General features: G+C 43.1%; 1 protein-coding gene across 2 annotated transcripts in view; it reads left to right on the plus strand.

Moving 5' to 3' along the window:
* Positions 1-14736: 14736 nt before the first annotated feature.
* The window catches only part of LOC129832360 (latent-transforming growth factor beta-binding protein 4-like), an 82595-nt gene continuing 76614 nt past the window's right edge, over positions 14737-20717 (plus strand). The window contains exons 1-2 of one of the 2 annotated variants that reach the window (XM_055896370.1): positions 14737-15273; positions 18984-19054. In XM_055896370.1, coding sequence (XP_055752345.1) covers positions 14981-15273; positions 18984-19054 — 364 coding nt within the window. In that variant the 5' untranslated portion in view covers positions 14737-14980. The remainder of the gene's footprint in view (positions 15274-18983; positions 19055-20717) is intronic. The other variant, XM_055896371.1, reaches the window with a different exon arrangement.

Raw genomic sequence — 20717 nt, forward strand, 5'->3', positions numbered from 1 at the left:
AGTCACTCACTCACACATGGCCCCGGTGAGTCCTCTCAACGCTGGCCTCTCAGAGGGGGAGGGAAAAAAAACTGTTCCCTGCCGAATGACGAGAGAGAGAGGGAATTAATAAATTAGAGAGAATGTGAGGAGGGAGAGAGAAGGAGAGAAAGGGGAGAAGAAGAGAAAGACAGGGATGAAAAAACAAGAGTATGATGAAAAGAGATAGTAGATGTGGCGGTCTCAAGCAGCGTTCTTAATAGATTCCACACTACCTCATGATGCAACGGAAACGAACAGGCTACAATGGTTTTAAAGGGTCTCCAGTGGAACATAAACATTTAATGATGCTTCTCCTGCCTACACCCAGGTTTAGATTCTCAGTTCTGCACTCCCCTTTGACTCCTCCAGCTTCATTGGATCTCATCATAACCTAATTTCAATTTACGTGCAACTGGTAGCCGACTGACTCAGTTACTCACTCCATACCCATAAAAAGGGCCTCTCCCAAAGCCCCAGGTGTAACAGTGAGTCACTGGGTGTTGACAGTGGACAGGGATCTGATGGGATGGGTGGGGATCAGTCTCGGTATGTGCCCTCTAGCCCAGCTCCAGTGTCACTGAGAAAACCCATAGCAATGTGATGCCTATTTACCTGTAATCAAGGCATTACCAACCCAACAGATATTATCTTCTACAAGCATCAACCAGTATTGAAAATAATTTTGTGTAGATGGTATAAAAATACTTTCTTTAGGTATATTGGTCCTCATACAGGTTGACGGTATACAAGTTCTTCATTTACCCACCACAGCATATGGATTACACTAACCTATTCTATAAGAACCACATTGAGGTAGATGATAGGAAATTGATGCTCTAGGGGCAGACCCCTCAATGGCCAGACACAGTGATTGACATGGCAGTCAGCCTATCAGAGGCATATCCACAATCATCATCAGTAAAAGATCACGTATAACCCACTTATTTTGAGTCCGTAGCAATGCTCGATCTTAGCCAGTCTGTACACAATACAGGCCGATTCAGAAAGCAAGAATTAGTGATGCTTCATAGGCTCGCTGAGATTACAAGACATCACCCTGCAACATTAATATCATAAGGGATCAGAGCGAGACGCCATCGATGATTAATGCACGTACATTTGCTCCTTAAAGAGGAACAGCACAGCGGAGTTAGAGACAGAGAGAACGCTACTGGAGCTACTTCAATGGAGGAGCCTGGCTGGACCTCCACTTCCAGTCCTCATTAGAGTCAACAGAAAACGATTACAGTTAAACAGCGTTCAAATGAGACCAAAATAGCAGCGTGTGCAGCTCAGTCCAGACACTTTCTCTGCAAGAGTCTAATGGAAACCTCTTGATCATTTATAGTTCCGAAACCTTTTTAAAGACGACCCCGCTCCGAAATCTCCAAGCTCAGACTTCTCCATTTCTTTAGGCTTTTCTGAAGACAGTCTACTAATGGACTGTGCATCTGAGCACTTTACATCTCAAGTGTAATGGGAAAGGTTTTGAGATATAAACACAAATGTAATTGTGTGTACTCGTCTACAGTGCCAAGTACTTTGCCCCCCCTCCCATTTTCGCACTGGCAGGTAGAGTTGTACAATATCGCCCTCTGTACACTGGGCTCGATAGGGAGCTAGCTATCTTTAAGATCATAAACAACTACTGCTGGCTTCCAGCCAGCCACTTTAATCTCTCTTTAGTGCTTAGAGATAGGTGTTGATGAAGTGTTGGCGACATCGGACCGTTCACCTTGGGGAACCATGCAAGCACGCACACGGCAGGGAGAGAACTCCGGGTCACCGCTGCTGAGAGAGAGAGGTCGATAACGGAATGTTCCCAGTTTCACGCAACACTAATTGCCAGTTAAATCATTAATGCTAATCACTGTCGCAGAGTAGAGATCCATTCTTATATAGTTTGTTACTACTATTGTAGTGTTACTGGCAAACAGGAGGAGAGAAGTGGTACTGCACACACGATCTAGAAAAACAGTTAGAAACATGTTCTAGCTCCTGGTACCACAACGTTATATATTTAGGAGTCAGTATCCACCCAGAGGTGTAAATATGAAGGAATAATGAAAGACGGAGCAGTGTAAAAAAAAAAGAGAGGTATATTTAGGAGATGTCTTCAAACTGTGGTGTTTGTCTTGGAGGGACCATATTTAGGTCTTGTATTAACCTGGTCTATGCCTTCTGACATCCATAGATGCTGGAACTTGCTGCCCCATAACAGGATTAAAATAGCTCTCTCTCTCTCTCTCCAATAGAGGGATGCACACACACAACTCGTGTGGAGCCAAGTCCTTCAGAAATGGGGCAAAAATAAACCAGAAGCACAACGTACTGACATTGGATCAGAGTTGTGTTTGTCAGGGGAATGCTGCTGGCATGGAGGTATGGTTTGTGAGCGTAAGCGGGAGTAATGAGATGCCTCTGTTGTTCTTTCGATTGGTGTGTCAGTCACTGGCAACTATGTAGGCTGTCTCACTTGAAATGGATGAACACTCCCAAACCGCCTCCTACCATCATGTCAGCCATTACAGCCCGGATACCTGACTAATTCTGTATTCAACGCTGTTGTTGCTATGTCGTTTAGACGACAACATTGTCTTGGCACCACCATATTGTTGTCTTCTGACATTTTTGCAACATTCAAAAGCAGTCGTTCGTTTATGAGTCGCTAAATATAGAAAAGTAGCCAAAATTCGATTAAACTGACCATGACTGTAAACGCTTCTCTTGTGGGATGAAACACTAAACTTTGTCAAAGAAAATTATTGTTCGATACAGTATGTGCTCCAAATAAATTATAAATGGCATGGTTACAGCCTTGAACACAGAGATAAAAACCATAGAGATATGCCTAACCCCAGATTTTCTCCCCGCTCTATCTTTCATGGGTCTGTCACGCATTGTCTCTGGTCTTAAAATAATCATGAGATTTGCATGTTGCACAATGCATATTTTCCAGAAGTACAACATATCACGGGCTCATCCTTCTGGCCTGAAATGCTGACCGACCACACGGTAACACACAGTAACTTAGAAACTCAATTTTAACTCAGCCCTGACACTTTAACTGAAGAATGCCGATGAGAATAGGTATTGTTTCAATAAATGCATATCAATACGTACTGTATATCTCTAATTAATGCTCAGGGAATGAGTTAGGACAATTCCAGGGGGGTGGAAAACAGGAAGCAAAAATTAAATTTATAAAATGCAAATGCAATTGAAAGAGCTGCAATTCAACATATTGCCTTATTGAATGCAAGAGTATTGGATTCTCAATTTAGATAACACTGTTATGCCACCCCATATGGAACGACAGATAATGTGGCCATAATGTAATTGTTCTAGGAAGAGTCTGGATGTCTCAGACAAGTGAAAAAAAGTACCTGTACCTCTTAAAGACATAGTGCTGACCTTTCCCCAAAACTAACACTATATTAGAACCCTTACTAAAACAGCACAGACACACTCACATACACACAACAAGATGAGTCACAGAGAGAGATGGCAGAGGAACCAGACCCTTATGACGGCCCAGACATCCACAGGCCTCGTTATAAGCTCCGATGGACAGGCAGCGTGGGAGGGAAGAGTGGTGCCCGGGGCCAACGGATGACTGTCAGATCGCTTCCCATTCTTTCGCGCATCTTTCGCTTTTTCCCGCTCGGATTAGTGACTAACTGTCCTTCCGACCAGAGCATGTGGACTGACACTGGATTCAATTCCTCGCTTCCCCTTTTTCCGGTGTTATTCCCACTCCCATTCCCATTAGCTTCACCAGTGACCTCTTTTGGGATCTCTCCTTGATGTTCAAGAGGTCGCAGGTTAATTGTGCGCTTTCCCATTTTTCTCCCTTTCTCTGCAAATTAAATTGACATTTACTGGTAACACCTAGTGGCTAGGGGAGGGGGGGGGCAGCAATGCATCCTCTATCTCCACCTCTCCTCCAATCAATAAAACTGAGAGATGGTGGCTTAACTGACTTCATCTAATCAAATACAAGTTGATTGTGAGTAATTGAGTGGTGTTTCAGAGAGAGATTGGGGGACAAAATGTGAAAAGCAGGGGGATATGTAGAGGCTCTTGAAGGAGAAAACAGACCAGAGACCACTCTGCTTTCCTGTGGCATCCAGCTACATTCTGATTGATCAATCCCTCCTCCCCTGGCTTTCCTGTGGCATCCAGCTACATTCTGATTGATCAATCCCTCCTCCCCTGGCTTTTCTGTGAATGAATCTGACTCGTGGGAATGCCCTGTGTAGCCACACATGTCTGGGATGAAAGCCCGTGTTGATAGTGATAGATGGACATGCTTCTCACTGACATAGGGACATACACCCAGGGGGCCAATTCACACCTGTCAGCCATGCAAAAACATTCAAATTGATGAGGGAATTCAGTACTGACACCAAACAGTTACATGGGAATTTTCAAAGTGGGAAAGTTACAGACACCGTATTTTGTACATGAATATGTCAAACAAATGTGCAACATCACATTACGACCATAATTCTTTATTTTTTTATATATATTTTTTATGTTTCAAAAGTAAGGATATGGTTTAACAAAACAAAAAAAATTATGTCAAAAAGGAGTCCGAAGGTATAGCACAAGTGCAAGCATATGAGCATTATCCTACAGGATACGTGTGCTTACAAAACTATAGTACATTCTCTGCATTAAGCGGAGGGCTTTTCAGCATGAAGCTATCTGACTGTGTGACCTATTGAAAACACTGACAGGACTCGCTATTGCAGATGCTGGAATTAACGTAGTGGACATTCTGGTTTTTGCCGTAGCACTACACAGCTGAATCAAATAATGAGAGCTTAATATTGAGTTGGTTATTTGAATCAGCTGTGTAGTCCTAGGGCAAAAACCAAAACGTGCACCAACGGGTGGCCCCAAGACCGAGTTTGGGAAACCCTGCTTTAGAGCAGGGATGGGCAACTCTAGTCCTCGGGGGCCTGACTGATGTCACACTTTTGCCCCAGCCCCAGCTAACACACCTGAATGCAATAATCAACTAATCATGATCTTCAGTTTAGAACACAATTTGTTTTAATCAGCTGCTAGGGATGGGGAAAAAGTTGGACACCTGTCACGACTTCAACCGAGGCAGGCTCTCCTTCCCGTTCGAGTGGCGCTCGGCGGTCGTCGTCACCGGCCTACTAGCTGCCACTGACTCTTTTTCCTCCCCCTCCTTATGTGTTTATTTGTATCACCTGGTTTGAGTTAATTGGTAATTAGTGTGGCTTTATTAGTCAGCCAGCCTGCATGCTTATTTGTGCGGGATTGTTCGTCTGTAGCTGAGGATTTCGGGAGTGGTGTAGTGTATGGTATACTGGGTTTGTCTCCCGTATTAGTAGACAGGTGTTTATGACACCCAGTAAGTCCGTGTTGGACATTTTGGTTTGCCGGTTGGGAATTAAAAATCACCGCATTGAAGCTCTGCTGTTCCTGCGTCTGATTTCACACCCCCCCCGACACCCAGGTCGTTACAACACCACTCCGCCCCCGAAGACTGGAGTTCCCCATCCATGCTCTATGGAACTGACCCAGCTCACCTTCTAAACAAACCCCTGTGGGAAAATATAACACAATGAAGGTGAAAGGAAGTAACCGCCTCATTAATGGAGTCCCATGGGAGCAACATAGTACTCTTCAACAACACGTTCAGTGACTGTTTCTCTGTTTGGCTTTTTATCTATTCAATAAACATTAAGAAGTTGTATCGGATAACATCTTGCTCTCTTTTTCCTCTCATACAGTAGCACGACACAATGACACTCGTCATGCACAGACAGACAGGCAGACGCACGCATGCACACATGTACGCACCCATGCACATGCTCACACACACACACATCTCTGACTGTAATGTACAGTATGTCAACTAATAACTTGCATACTCACACCACATTGCACCAGCGGGGTAGCCAATATGCCCCTTCTTTTTTGCTATTCCAGTACCCTCTCCATGTCTCCACCTTCTTGCAAAGCTCCTTCTCCACCCCCTCCCTTTCCCCCTGCACACTTCTTTCTTCCTGGTCCAGGTCTCTCGCTGTTGGAAAATAGTTCAAAATGTCCTTCTGCAACACAGATTTGTTTGCAGTTAGTCTGTGTTTCACTGAAGCAGTCCCTCTGAAACTTTTAAGTATTGCTTTGGCTTCTCAAGTAGAATAAAGTCCTTAACTTGGCTTTGTATATGGTTCGACTGTTTTTAGTTCAATCTCCAGAAGGAAGAGTCCCACCTGGTCTGATCTGAGCCTTTCCTCAGGTGTCACGAACCTCTTTCCACTGTGTCGGTAATGGAACACGGATGTATGCTTTTTCAACATGCCTGTCGCTATCAATATTTGATAGGAACTCTTGCGGTTAGAGCTTGATTCCCACTGTCTTTGTCGTGAGACTGTGGACAACGTTTACCCTCCTCTTCATATAGTCGAAGTCCCATCTTCTGTCCCAGAGGTCAGTCTGCTCAGTGTCAGTTCTGCGTCAAAGTCTTCACAAAACATCATCTGATCCTTTGCACTTGTTGTGGACCTTCAAAAGAGTCTTCCCGACCCCAAAATTATGTATTATTCAATTCTATCTTTCTATTTCTCTGAATAAGATCTGCTGCTGGTTGGAGCTGTATTCAAGTAGGAGGGGGTTTTCCATAGTGACAAAAAGGGCTGGGAATGTAGCCATAACACGAATCAGGCCAATGAGAATGGCACTGGATGAGAGGCGGATTGTGAGATAAACAAAAAAGAGAGACCCCTGAAGGAGCTACTGAACTGACAGCAGAGGAGATAGTGAAGGAGCAGGTGAAGGAGGAGGAGGAGGGAGGAGGTTGCAGAAAAACATGTGGGGGTGGGATGGAGGGGAGGGGGACAGGTTGGTCAGGTTGCGTGTCTAGCTGTCCTCTGGTCCTTTGTCACACCCATGGATTTCCTCTGAGGACACAAAGTTGTGAGTAACAGTCACAGAATCCCAGTTAGGTCTTATATCGCTCTCTCTCTGAGGCTGTCAAAGTTACTCCATGTGCTCATCCATCCATCATTCTCCCTCTCTTAACCTCCCTCTCTTCTTCGGTTCTTCTCTTGACTTCCCCTCGGTGTCAGCTGGTTGGCTGTCGGATACCCTGCTTCTCCTCTCACAGGAACGGATGAGGATTTAAAGGCCGGTGGTTAACCTGTAGTGGAATCCCTTTTTATTGCTTGTCCACGTTTTCATGATCCTCTGAAAGAGGATACACTATTTGTCTGTCCATCACTTTCAGGTTTACAGGTTTGCACCTTTTCACAATTCCACCGTCTCTCTGTTTCTCTCACTCCACATGCGTCTCTGTGTGTCGCTGAGAATTTTTCTTCCCCCTCCCTCTCTCGCTCTCTCCACTTCGAAGCTCCTAGAACAGCTACTAACTGGCAGCATCCAAAATCTATTCATAATCCTGCTTTATAAATGACCCATGTTCCTTGTCATGCACACACTAATACACAAAAAGATACCAGCACACACTCTGGGGAGACATAAATAATGGAGTGTTAGGTTTCAGTAGTATATAGTATGGTTATAAATAAAATACAACAAATGACACGAAATATCTGACTCAAAACAACAATTTGAGCACTACTCACAAGGACGTTACCACAGAACTAGTCTAAGGCTCAAGCAGCAGAATCAGTGCTGCTGTATTAACAGGTCCCATTTCTGGTATAGCACCAGTATGAGCTGCTGTATTCTCTACAGTCATCCAGTAACACCGGTGCCAATGTGCCTGGGACTGGCCTCCAGCTCCATACCCACTACCCAACGCCACCATCTGGGCACTGGCACTGACAGCCAGCACACAGGCTGACAGATGGGGAAACATGCTCGCTGGAACCAAGGAGGAGGCATTACAGTTCTGCCGGTTTCTGTTTATGTTTGGGTGGATTTGTGGAGTTGGTGCCATTAGGTTGTTGAAATACAATGAACGGAACGGAACTTATACTGCAAAGTTACCTCACGTTCTTTGCTACATGTTCTAAATAGGTACAGCACGTACACACAGACACACACACACAAGTGCAAACATACATTATCGCATTATCAGAGATTTAAATGACATGAATGAATGCTTTGTTGCAAGGTGTGACGAATGAAAATAATTTCCTGTAGCTTAAGCTTTATTGACGAAAAACTTTTCAATCAACATGGTAGGTGGTGAAAATTCATTTATTTTATTTTTTAAATGTTCTCCGCCAACTGGAGCAAAGCCGCCAAATAATTAACTGGAACCATGGTGATGGCGAGTAGGAGAATAACCCTTCCTGTAGGCTGAATGGGAACACTATCTTTCGATTAGCAGAACACAGGGGATAGACGACACTCACTGTGACATAGAAGGGCTAAAGTAAGGGAATGGGAGGTGGTTGGGGAAGGGGGCAGTCAGAAGGGGGGCAGTCAGTCCTTTTATAATTATTTCCTCCTTTATTTAGGGGAAACTCCTCCATCTTTTTTTTACCTCGAGGAAATACTGATAAGAACACACACAGATGTGACAGGTGTGCACACACACACACACTCTACTCTTTCTCCCATTGCCGGATATCCTTGGGTCTGACTTAACCCATAATCAAGCAGCAGGTGGTTGCTAAGCATCTGCCTCTGTGGAGACCCCCGCTGCATCACAGCCAGCCTGCTGAAGACAATTCAGATGAGTAAAAAGTAAGAGAACGGAACGAGGGAGGACTGGTGAGGACTGGTGTTTAGATGTTTAGGAACGGACTCCGGAGAAGTTACATAATATATGCAGGCTGTCATGGCTGTCATGTCAAGTAATGTTATATTGACGCGCACCCTACGGATGTAGGCTGTTATGATGGAACATTCAAATGTTGTGCTGTCCCAGGTATACTCTCGTTCGCATATATCCCTCAGAAAACAACTTGACAACAAGAATCATTCTCCTAAAGCAACACGGTCTGAGTCATGCACCCTGGTGCCTCTGAAGGTAGAGAGACAGGCAGCAGCACCCCTCTCCATGAATGACTCTGTGGGGATGTGACGGAAGAGGAAGTACAGCTAGTACAGCTAATAAAACGTTGACCTCTGAGGGACCTCTCTTTACAAGCATTCTACAGTAGGCTTAGAGAACCTGCAGAGGGTGGAAATCAGGAGACAAATACCCCAAAATAACATTAGGGAGCTACAGTATATCAGGTCATTCCACGAATAGAGTACATTTTTGGTACTCATTGAAGGGTTTTTCTTTATTTTTACTATTGTCTACATTGTAGAATAATGGTGAAGACATGAAAACTATGAAATAACACATGCAATTATGTAGTAACCCAAAAGATGTTAAATCATAATATATTTCTTCAACATAGCCAGACTTTGCCTTGATGACAACTTTGCACACTCTTGGCATTCTCTCACCCAGCTTCATGAGGTAGTCACCTGAAATGCATTTCAATTAACAGGGGTGCCTTCTTAAAAGTTAATTTGTGGAATTGCTTTCCTTCTTAATGCGTTTGAGCCAAAATCAGCCATAATTCCCCTTGTGACAGGGGGATTGGAAGCTCTTAGTGTACAACAGGGAGGGGCAATTGAGTGCAAGCTTCACCAAAAAAACATTGTAAAAAAAATGTTGACACGCTATGCCTGACACGCTCTGTTTTCAACCACAAAACACCAGAAAATGGACAAAAAGAGTAGGACCAGCTCATCTACTTTTACGCTATGATTTGACTATTATAGGTTTAATGTCCCGTTTGAAAAAGGAATAGTTTCAACATATTAAAATAAGAGTTCAGTTCACATAACAGGGTTGACCTTAAAATGAGGGACAGTAAATTAATCACTAATCACATGAAATAAATAGTAATCTTCAGAAAGGACTTTGTCAAAGCAAAAACATGACTACCCACTGTGCACACACTTTGTTGAATAAATGTCGTTTCCATGTCATTTCAATGAAATTGTACTGAACCAACGTAGAATAGACATTGAATTGATGTCTGTGCCCAATGGGTAAGGTTTTACAATGATGGTGAAAACTTAAAGAAACGTTGGCATTAAGTGGGCTAAAATCTTCCTTGATGTTGGAAAAACATGATGAGGAATATGTAAAAACACTGCTTTTTGGCACTTTAACAATTCTTTATTCATATAAAACATCTGACATTGAATTTCTACTTAAAATATCTACGGGAGGCAAAAATGTACTCTATTCTTTTGAACGACTGATGTGTCATATTAATGTTACACGTAACAAGACCTCAAAGTAGCACAATTTCCACATAATTCCACAGTAGAGAAGTGCAAATTCCCAAGAGGCAATTTTGTTCAATTTTGACCACTTCTATTCTAAGCTGTGCACGTAGATCAAGTTCCAGCATAAATTAAACCAATAAACTAATATTTATGAAAAGCCATAGAGTAGAAAAAAAACTTCATGGGGTTTGTGTAGCTCGAGGCTACCACCCACATCCCAACACACACTGTGACCTATACACAAACCATGTGCTGTATGCAAACAGACACACACAAATGCACGCCGCATACACAATCTCAAACTCACTCATGCACAATTACCATCTGCATCATTAGCCCTATCAAGCCTGTTGCACATTGAAAATCTCCTCGAGCAAAATGCTGCTCAGTTCTCCTAGTTTGCGACAATAAAAATCCCTGTTTCACCAGGAAGAGGAAGGAGAGATATGCTAAACTAATTAAAGCACTCACGTGGAACAGAAGACCGAGACCAGGGGGATAAAGAATAAAGCGTCTGTGCATACCAATAGTGGAGTGGGTGTGTGTACACCGTAGAGACTCATGGAACTCCATGCTATGTACATTTGCTCACAGTTCAACTCACTTCATCTTCACCATACATAGTTCATCCACCTAGCTGGATCTGGAGTCATAGAGATCGCATTGGTCCAAGACGGCCAATAAAAGTTACCGTTGTTGCAGGGGCCTTTTTTTAGTCATGGGAGAAGTGAAACGTAATGTGAATGTAATTGACTTAATGGTATCATTACACAAAGAAATGTCAACGTGCCACTGCAATGCTAGTACTGATGCCTATCCTATCATATAGCCCATTGGCCTCCATCTTATCAATCAGATCAAAGGCCTGCTTTGCTCCACTGATTGTTAGCCCTTTAATGATGGAGCCTGCAGCGATATAAGCTATATACAGTAGGATATCACAGGGTAATTCACTATTTCCACCACGGTCTTCATTAGCACATTTCCACGGCCCCAGGGAACATGGCGTCTTACAGGCAGAGTACTGGGCAGGCCGGGGAAGCTCCCAGGCGTGAAACAGCCAGTGACTAAGATAACCAAGCTAGCTTTGATTGCTCAGGTTAATATCGAGAGATGGGGGAGGGTGTGTTTGGGTGATTATGATTATAGTTGGAGTCTAAGCTCATCAGAGTTACGTTAGAGGTTTGATAATAACATCTCTCTCATTTCCCTGGCCAGTGGTTACAGCTCTCCAATTCCCCTAGCTAACCCTAATCAACCCCCGGGGGGGCTATTCACACCATGCATGGGATTGTGGCAACCATGAGATTAGAGGTTCTTCCTCTCTAATTTCCAATTTTAGTCCAATGTCAGTCACATGTCACATCAAAAGGGGACTGGGATGTCTCTAGGCCTATATTTAGGTTTGGCTCTTAGGTTTTTAAAGCTGCAAAAACTTGATATCCATAGTGTGCCAGGCTGAGGCCCTCCCAATCTACACTGAGTGCACAAAACATTAGGAACACCTTTCTAATATTGACACCCTTTTGCCCTTAGAATAGTCGGGGCATGGACCACAAGGCGTCAAAAGCGTTCCACAGGGATGCTGGCCCATGTTGACTCCAATGCTTCCCACAGTTGTGTCATGTTGGCTGGATGACCTTTGGGTGTTAGACCATTCTTAGTACACATGAGAAACTGTTGAGCTTGAAAACCCCAGCAGCGTTGCAGTTCTTGACACACTGAAACCAGTGCGCCTGGCACCTACTACCATACCCCGTCCAATGGCACTTAAATATTTTGTCTTGCCCATTCAACCTCTGAATGGCACACATACACAATCCATGTCTCAATTGTCTCGAGGCTTAAAAATTCTTCTTTAACTTTCATCTACACTGATTGAAGTGGATTTAACATGTAACATCAATAAGGGATTGTAGTTGTCACCAGGATTCGCCTGGTCAGTCTGTCATGGAAAGAGTTCCTTATGTTTTGTACACACTCAGTGTCTAAGCATCTGAACAAGACCTAGAGGGAAACTATGACAGGCCATGTGATTGTGGGCTGGGTTGAGACGGTATCTACCCGCTCCCCAACGCAGATTTCCCCATGCTGTATAGTTTCATGGGTATTTATCTTATATTAAATTATCTCCCTGCAATATGTATTTATCATTGTCATTTCTCTGAAGCCTAGGCATTCATTTACAGCCTAGTTTCACATTAAAGGAAAAATCCACTCAAAAAGTATTGATATTTCCATTTAATTGGGCCACTGTTGATACAGTCACAAAATGTTTTGCATGTCAGCAGTCAAGTTTTCAAGATATAGGATTTTCAAGAAGCAAAGTGTCACTTGCCACATCATCATAACGATACGTTTTGCATCATAATGATACGTTTTGCGTTATATGATGTATTTTGCTTCATTGTGCAAAATGCATTATATCGACTCTGCCAAAAACATACAACAGACTAAAACAAATACAGTATTTCAGATTACTGTCTCACTTGTCATTACTGATGAAACAGTCTCTTTATCAAGCATGAACAATTATGCAATCAGAAAGAATACAATCAGAAACGTGTCCTTTGCCTCAATTAGTTTGGATATCTGTACCATTGCTGCCATCTAGTGGCTTTTTGAATATCCTTCACCTCCGCACATTTTCAAATTCTTCTCCTATTTCAAATTCCTTAACACCAAATCAATGGTGTACATGCTACAGCTTCAAAGTTTTTCAATACATTTTGGATATAGCCTGTCTGTCTCAGTCTGAGCAAAGCTTGAACTGTTCTAATCATGAACTTTCATTGTTTGCCTAAAACAACATTTGGTCTGCAAATAAATGTTTATCTTCTCATTAACGCTTCCTTTTCCACTCCTTATTTATTTTTATTTATTTATCTGTTATTTTACCAGGTACGTTGACTGAGAACACATTCTCATTTACAGCGACGACCTGGGGAATAGTTACAGGGGAGAGGAGGGGGATGAATGAGCCAATTGTAAGCTGGGGATGATTAGGTAGCCATGATGGTTTGAGGGCCAGATTGGGAATTTAGCCAGGACGCCGGTGTTAACACCCGTACTCTTAACATAAAGTGCCATGGGATCTTTAATGACCTCAGAGAGTCAGGACACCCATTTAACGTCCAATCCGAAAGACGGCACCCTACAGAGGGCAGTGTCCCCAATCACTGCCCTGGGGCATTGGGATATTTTTTAGACCAGAGGAACGAGTGCCTCCTACTGGCCCTCCAACACCACTTCCAGCAGCATCTGGTCTCCCATCCAGGGACTGACCAGGACCATATTTCTTATTTCCTTATTTCTTTCAGGTAACAGAGCCAGTGAATATGCAGTACTGCCTATAGCCCACCCCAGCTGCACAGGTGTTGGGTCCAGGAGGGACATGGAGGCATCCTTGGAATCATTGGGACAATGCTCCACCTTTTGGTGGTGGTGTTTGTGTATGTTTACACTCCAGTGCACCAAGCATCATGACAGAAAGAACTGCTGCCCTTAATTGCATAGATTGATTACTTATCCACACGCAAAGTCCACGCACAGGTAGCGGATAGCTCTCTTCAATAGCTTATCACTGACATGTATCACACCACATATTAATCAGGGGTTAAGCAATATAATATTTGTGATCACTGCAAGGCATGATAGTCTACATGTTGCAAACCATGAAGATCCACTAAGTTAGAAAACATATGATGGGGTGGCAGGTAGTATAGGGGTTAAGAGCATTGGGCCAGAAACCAAAAGGTTGCAGGTTTGAATCCCTGACCTGACTAGGTGAAAAATCTGTTGATGTGCCCTTGAGCAAAGCACTTAATGATTACATACTGTTTGACCCACTTTACATGCATATACTGTATTCTAGTCAAGGCTCATCCTATGTATGCCTAACTACGGATGTACACACTTTTTCTATTCATATACTGTCCATAATGTCTATACACACCATCATATATATATATTCCAGACTGTGCCATTGCTTGTCCTGATATTTTTAAATTCCTTTCTTTTTATTTTTGGGATTTGTGTGTATTGTTTTGTATTGTTAGGTATTGCTACACTTTTGGAGGTAGAAACAGGAGCATTTCGCTGCACCTGCGATAACATCTGCAAAATATGTGTATGTGACCAATTACATTTTATTTTATTTAATCGTAATTGCTCCTGTAAATCGCTCTGGGTAAGAGAGTCTGCTAAATGACTAAAATGAATAAATCAATTGCTTATTGAATCTTATTGTAATTATTTGAGTGTGCTGTTGCAAATTGTATTATTGTCAAACGTCCTGCCTCGAGGATGCTGGTAGCCTAGATACAGGCAGACTCTTCTGTAGGCTGTAGTGGTCACCCCTCTATTTCCATTTCTATGCACGGGTCCTACACATATCTGATTGGCTGTGCTGTTCTTATATTTTAGAACTCCTATCCAATTGGCTCAAAGTTTTTAAACCGAACTTTAAACCAGTTTATTTTCTATTTGAGAAGGAGATCATCTAGCCTATTAATTGCATTTGCAAAAACAGGCAAAACTAAGACATATGTGCTCTAATTTTATATGATTTTGTTTTGGCTCACCCATTGCATAAAATGTGTTGTATTTTTTAGTATCAACATTTTATTTTTGTTTTAAAAATTTCCTGGCAATTCCGTTGCTCTTGGATTATTTATAGGGTCGATGTGTAACGGAGAAGAGACCTCTAAAGATGTCAAGCAGGAGATATGCTAACTTATTCTTTCTTGGGGTGGCATTTATTTTATTTTTTACATTTTCGAAATTATCTGGGACACTAGTGAGGCGTTCAACCCATAAAAGAGTGCACGAGACGCAGCGGAGAACTGCGGGCAGGTACCACCATACGACCGTTAATTATCAAGTTTATCACACTCAGTGGAGGATGCCAACGACTTCAAAACCCACATTAAAACAGAAACAGTTCCATTTTAATGGAAAGAAACACTGGAAATACGCAACTAATGTGACACTACAGTTAAACGGGTGAGTAACCTAGTGATAAATGTGATTTAAAAATGGTAGTACAGCCTACAACTCCGGACCACAACAGTCAAAAGCAGGTGGTTTACAATAGCTACATAATGTAGCCTATAGTATACATAATCAGTCCATGTTTCCGTGTCCTTTGTCATTTGATAGCTTCATGAACATTTTGATGAAGACACTAAACATTTGGGGGTTTATTATTTTGTCTAATAACGTGTCAATTATTGTCCTATGGAAAATCATACTACAGAACAGAATGCTTTGAAATACATTATTTTCCTGATGGGTAGTTTAAATTATCCATCAAAGTAGTAGACCACAATCCAATGTGAATGTTTTATGCTTGCACTAGTCCCTCTTGGAATGTGTGAAATTCTTCTATTTGACAAGAGTTATCAATGTATACGGTGACTTAACTGCACATTTGTTTCAAGTGCATGACAACAAGTGATAAATGGACCCAAAGTCAAATCACACTGGACTGGGAAATGGCACTTCATGCACAACAAACAGTTAATGGAGTTTGCCACTTTCTGAACTTTGGCCAGATTAGAGACAACACATTTATCACCCGATGAAGTATTCCCCTGACCTGCAGAAGAAATGTTGATCATTAAAGCTAGGGGAGGAATTTTGATTATCCCATTGCATTGGCACATTACAGTACTTCGGGTCATGAGCGTGGAACCGTGTACAAGCTCTCTAAGCAATGAATAGGATGAATCATTACTTCCCTTTTTCCAGACCGCCTAATCTGGATTATTTGAATGCCTCAACTCATGTTTTCATTAAGTGAAAAAACATTTCACTAATTGAGGTAAATTAGTTGTGTGTACTAGTATCACCAACAGGCCATTTCTCTTTGTGGGCCACGACAGTCCCACTCTGCTCTACTTAGCCCCAATGCACAGAAGGAGCCTGAATGAATGTCCAAAATAAACACTCGTTGTTCCACTCAGGGGGCTCTGGGGTGAGGGTGCAGGCTGGGCCCGAGGGGGTAAATGGGAGAACTTTCACAGTCACTGGAGGGTGGACGAGGGGAGTTTGCGTTCAGGTTAGTCACGCTAGCTGGCCACAGAGTGGCGGTTCAGCAGTTCAACGCAGGCTTAGGGGATTGAACGGAGCGACAGACCTTCCCCAGAAACTGGCATCGCTTCAAAGCCTCTTTGATGAGGATCTTTAGCAGCCCACGTCATGTTAAAGAGGGTCAAATATATTATTGATCTGCTCTAAGGGGGTGAAGTGGAGGGAAGTGGGAAGAAATTCCTGAACTCTGCTAGAACAAGAGCATGAATTGACTTGGCGGAGCTGCAGTGAGCCCATAGTGTGTGGCTGTAACTAAGGCTCTCTGTGTGAGCCTTTTTTATTCACAGCCTTCAGAGCTCCTCTGAAACATTGCGGTATTATGAGGTGCTTGTACTGTACGGGCAGGCTATAGGCACTAACACAGCACATGCCGCAATACAGAAGATCTCGGACTCTCTCGTGTTCAAGAACATTTGTCCCGCTCCAGAGCAGAGAGACCCTAGAACTAAGGAGTCATCATGCAGTCTGAGCCTTTTAGAATAACTCCTCGAAGATGATAGGATAGAAAGCCCAAGTCTAAGAGTCAGGCACTACAGAATCAGTGCTCAGTCACCAGAAGAAAACAGTCAAGATAGAAAGATGGATGGCCTGTGGCAGTGGACGGGAGCTGTGTGAGTATGCAGGCTCTTAATGGGGGTGGCTCCTCCACCCAGACGACAGGTCCCACTTAGTTCTGTAAACACAGGGCCTGGGGATTCTGCTACTGTATTAGAGCAGTGTCAGCACTGCATTAAGACCCGACTAGAGACAAAACAGGCAGTAATTTTCCATAATCACCACTTCTGACAACTCCCTATTTGGAATGAAAGCACCGCCCCTTGTCTCAGTGGTTTTTGTATTCAGGTGTCAGGAGGAGACACTGACCACACTGAATGAGCAACCCTCACCCCATCGCCTAGCTGACCCCTTCGTCATGTGACCCACACCCTATCTGTTGAGTGAGGCCATGTGCAAAAATTGACACATCCACTAGCTGGTATCTACATTTTAGTCATTGAGTAGATACTCTTATCCAGAGCAACTTACAGTAATGAGTGCATACATTTACATACTGGTCCCCGGTGGGAATCGAACCCACAACCCTGGCATTGCAAGCGCTATGCTCTACCACCTGAGCTGCACAGTAGGAGGACTACCACCCGTCTTCATAGTTGGAAAAACCCGGGTGGTGTACAGTTCAACACCGGCACTGAAGGGAACTGTCTGTCAGAGATGCTACAGCTATCACAGTCCTGTTTAGGTGTTTGGGTAGGAAGTTTGCACATATTTTGTTGAGATCAGATGGCGCTGGTCAATTAAAAAATCCTTCATAATGGTGTCGAAACTGAAAGATCAGCAATTTAACGGTGATGTTTGAGTAATTCCGGCGCAACAATGGTCTGGTAAAGTCTGTTTTGGCAGTGACAGCTGCTGAATTAGCCTCCAACTTGGCCCTGGGGTTAAAGGTTATTCCCAGTCTCCCAGACAGGCTCACCTTCCTCTGGGTCAGTTCACTGCTGGGTATGAATAGGGGCCCTACCTCTTCTCCTTTGCAGACCCCCAGTCAGCCGCTGTTGGAAGAGGCTCCTGGCCCACTATTTGCAAACACACAATAAAGCCAGGAAACTGTAACTAATTAGCAAATCCCACAAAGGCGGTATAAGGGGAGCTCGGTGGCGCGGGTCGCGCTGAGCTGTCACTTTGAAGTGGGAGTCGTCACCCTTGCTTGTGTTGGCGTGCTAATTGCCTCTTCTCCCAGAAGCCCCCTGGATAAACAGGCGGGTGCCCCAGAAACGAGACGCTGCGGAGGACCCTTAATCCAGTTTTGTTTACCCAATCTGTGAAGGAGAGTGGCCAAGCGGCTGGCCCAGAGACAGACATATGGCCAGACCAGTGTAGGAACACAATATCTGTCATCCATTGTGCACGGGACGGACAGAGGCCCTTCTCACCCAGGGCAACCACACCATGGCCCCTCATTCATATTCATAGCTCCTGTTTTAAACACCCTGAATCGATTACGTCCAAAGGCAAGTGTAAAGACATGGAGGTGTTCATTGTTTCACACTGAAGCAACCGTACATTTCTGGGGGCCCAAGTAGTTTTTTTATGAATATCCAGGGAGTTGTGAAAATAGGACCGTGTTTAGATCCTTTTGTGATCAAATCAAGTGATTTATTTTGTATTCATGACCTTGAACTGTAATAAAGCAGTAGTGTCTGTGATTTTTGAGTATGTGGAGTTCCTGTCTTTAATCATAATCTTAATTTATGACAGCCTAAACTATGTACTGTGATAACTGCTGCCAAGGGTGGACTTGCCATTGGCATTTCGGCAAATACCAGATGGGCTGGTCCATTTTTAGCCTAGTAGCTCTGTCTAACTTGGATTTTTTTTGCAAAATTATCATTATCTGGCTAATAATGGTGGCCTCAAGGAACAACATGGGCTGTTGTGGTGCCCTTGAGGGGGAAAAAGGTCCTGTTTGGGGGCCTTAAGGGAAAAATGATCAAGTGTTAGAAATGCCAGGGGACATTTTTGGTCCCAGTCCACCCCTGACTGCTGCAGTGATCTCATCCTGCTCAGATTCCTGTAGACTCAGCTATCTTTAACATGCTGTCTGTCTCCCATGCTCTCTGCAGGCCTAATGTATGTGGAAACAGGTGCTGCCACGGATGGACCGTTTCACCCAAGACTCAGAAATGCACCAAACGTAAGTTTTTCATCTTTACTGACCTTTCTCCAAACATAGCAGGACTGTCAGCCCTTCCATTATGTGTAATGTTGTTCCACATTGTTGTGGAAATATGATATAAAGATCTTGTCATACCGTATCATGGAATATCATGAATAGCCAAGTCCATTTTATTTTGTATTTTTACTTTAGTTTATTTCGTAAATATTTTCTTAACTCTATTTCTTGAACTGTATTGTTTGGTTAAAGGCTTCTAAGTAAGCATTTCACGGTAAGGTCTACACCTGTTGTATTCGGTGCATGTAACAAATAACATTTGATGCATGAATCTGTTTTTTTACTTGCAAGAAGCCATTTCAGGCTGTCAATCAAGTTAAAGTAGCTAGCTTGTCTATCTTAGCTTGCATGCCTGCTGGCAAGGTTGGTAGACTTTAGAAAAGCAAGCAATAACTAAATATAGTGACTACCATTCATTATTTTACCCAGATTTTATCAGAGATGAAGAGAAGCATATTTTGGGGTTTCTTAAAAAAAAATAAAAAAAAGATAAAAAAAAGATAATGCGGGCCTAGCCCCCCCTCCGGACCACCCCCCAGCCATCCTCATGTACTTTATGCCCCCTCAGATTTTTGGACTTTATGACACCCGTGAAGACAGTCCCTATCATGGTACTTGTGAATGGTCTATTCCCAGTACTGTATATAGACGGCAAGCTGTTAATAGTTGGTTTAATAAGGAGCGAGAGAGCATCAATCATGCTCTATAGGACAATGGAATGTTCTCTCCACCCAGCTGGAAGTTGTAAGGTCACATCCAACATCAGCAGAACCCAGTCCAACCTGTGTTTTCTCCCATTTCACTCAGTCAGACATCTGGAGCATGTATGATTTCATTGTATCATCATTTTCTGATTATGGTGGATGTGTGGATGGCAAATATGAATTCCGGTCAAGACCTACGCAGTTTACAGATATATCTTAATTTGACCTTTTTAAACCTCAAATACTGTACACTACAATTTTCATTTCCCACTGGAAAATTCTCTGCAACAACAGATTGATCAAATTAAAATAGGACACCTGTAGGCTTGCAGGGTGTAGCAAAAAGTGTACGGTATCGATGTGTTTCGATAGGTTATAAAAGTGAATATGTCATGTGTGTTGACAGTGTTGAGCACCTCTGGTCTTAGAGAGCCTGTCTTAGGCTGCATCGACACAGGCAGCCCAATTCTGATATTTGTTTTCGCTAATTGGTCTTTTGACCAAACAGATCAGCTCTGAAAAAGATCTGATGTGATTGGTCAAAAGACCAATTAAGTGGGAAAAAATATCAGAAATTGGGCTGCCTGTGTAAACACAGCCATAGTGGTCTGTGATGGTGGCCAAACCTGGATTTGACCCTGGACCAGCAAGCCTTTAGCTAAACCCCGACACCCACATAGCTGATGTTTTGTCATTGTCGGAGGTGGAACTGCGTTGGAGCTCTCAAATCGGTGAGCAGCTGCTCTTCTGATCATTGTCATGAAACAACACCTGTCTCACTCGCGTTAGAAGTTCAGAACGAGAAAGTGTAGGCCTAGTCTATATAGAAATATGAGTCTCAAATTGAAAATCATGAAACTAAATAACGAGGGTTTCTATCATCCTAATGGAGGTGTAGATACATCTCACATTCCAGTGTT

This window comes from Salvelinus fontinalis, chromosome 33 (genome assembly GCF_029448725.1).
Source record: "Salvelinus fontinalis isolate EN_2023a chromosome 33, ASM2944872v1, whole genome shotgun sequence".
Classification (NCBI taxonomy): domain Eukaryota; kingdom Metazoa; phylum Chordata; class Actinopteri; order Salmoniformes; family Salmonidae; genus Salvelinus; species Salvelinus fontinalis.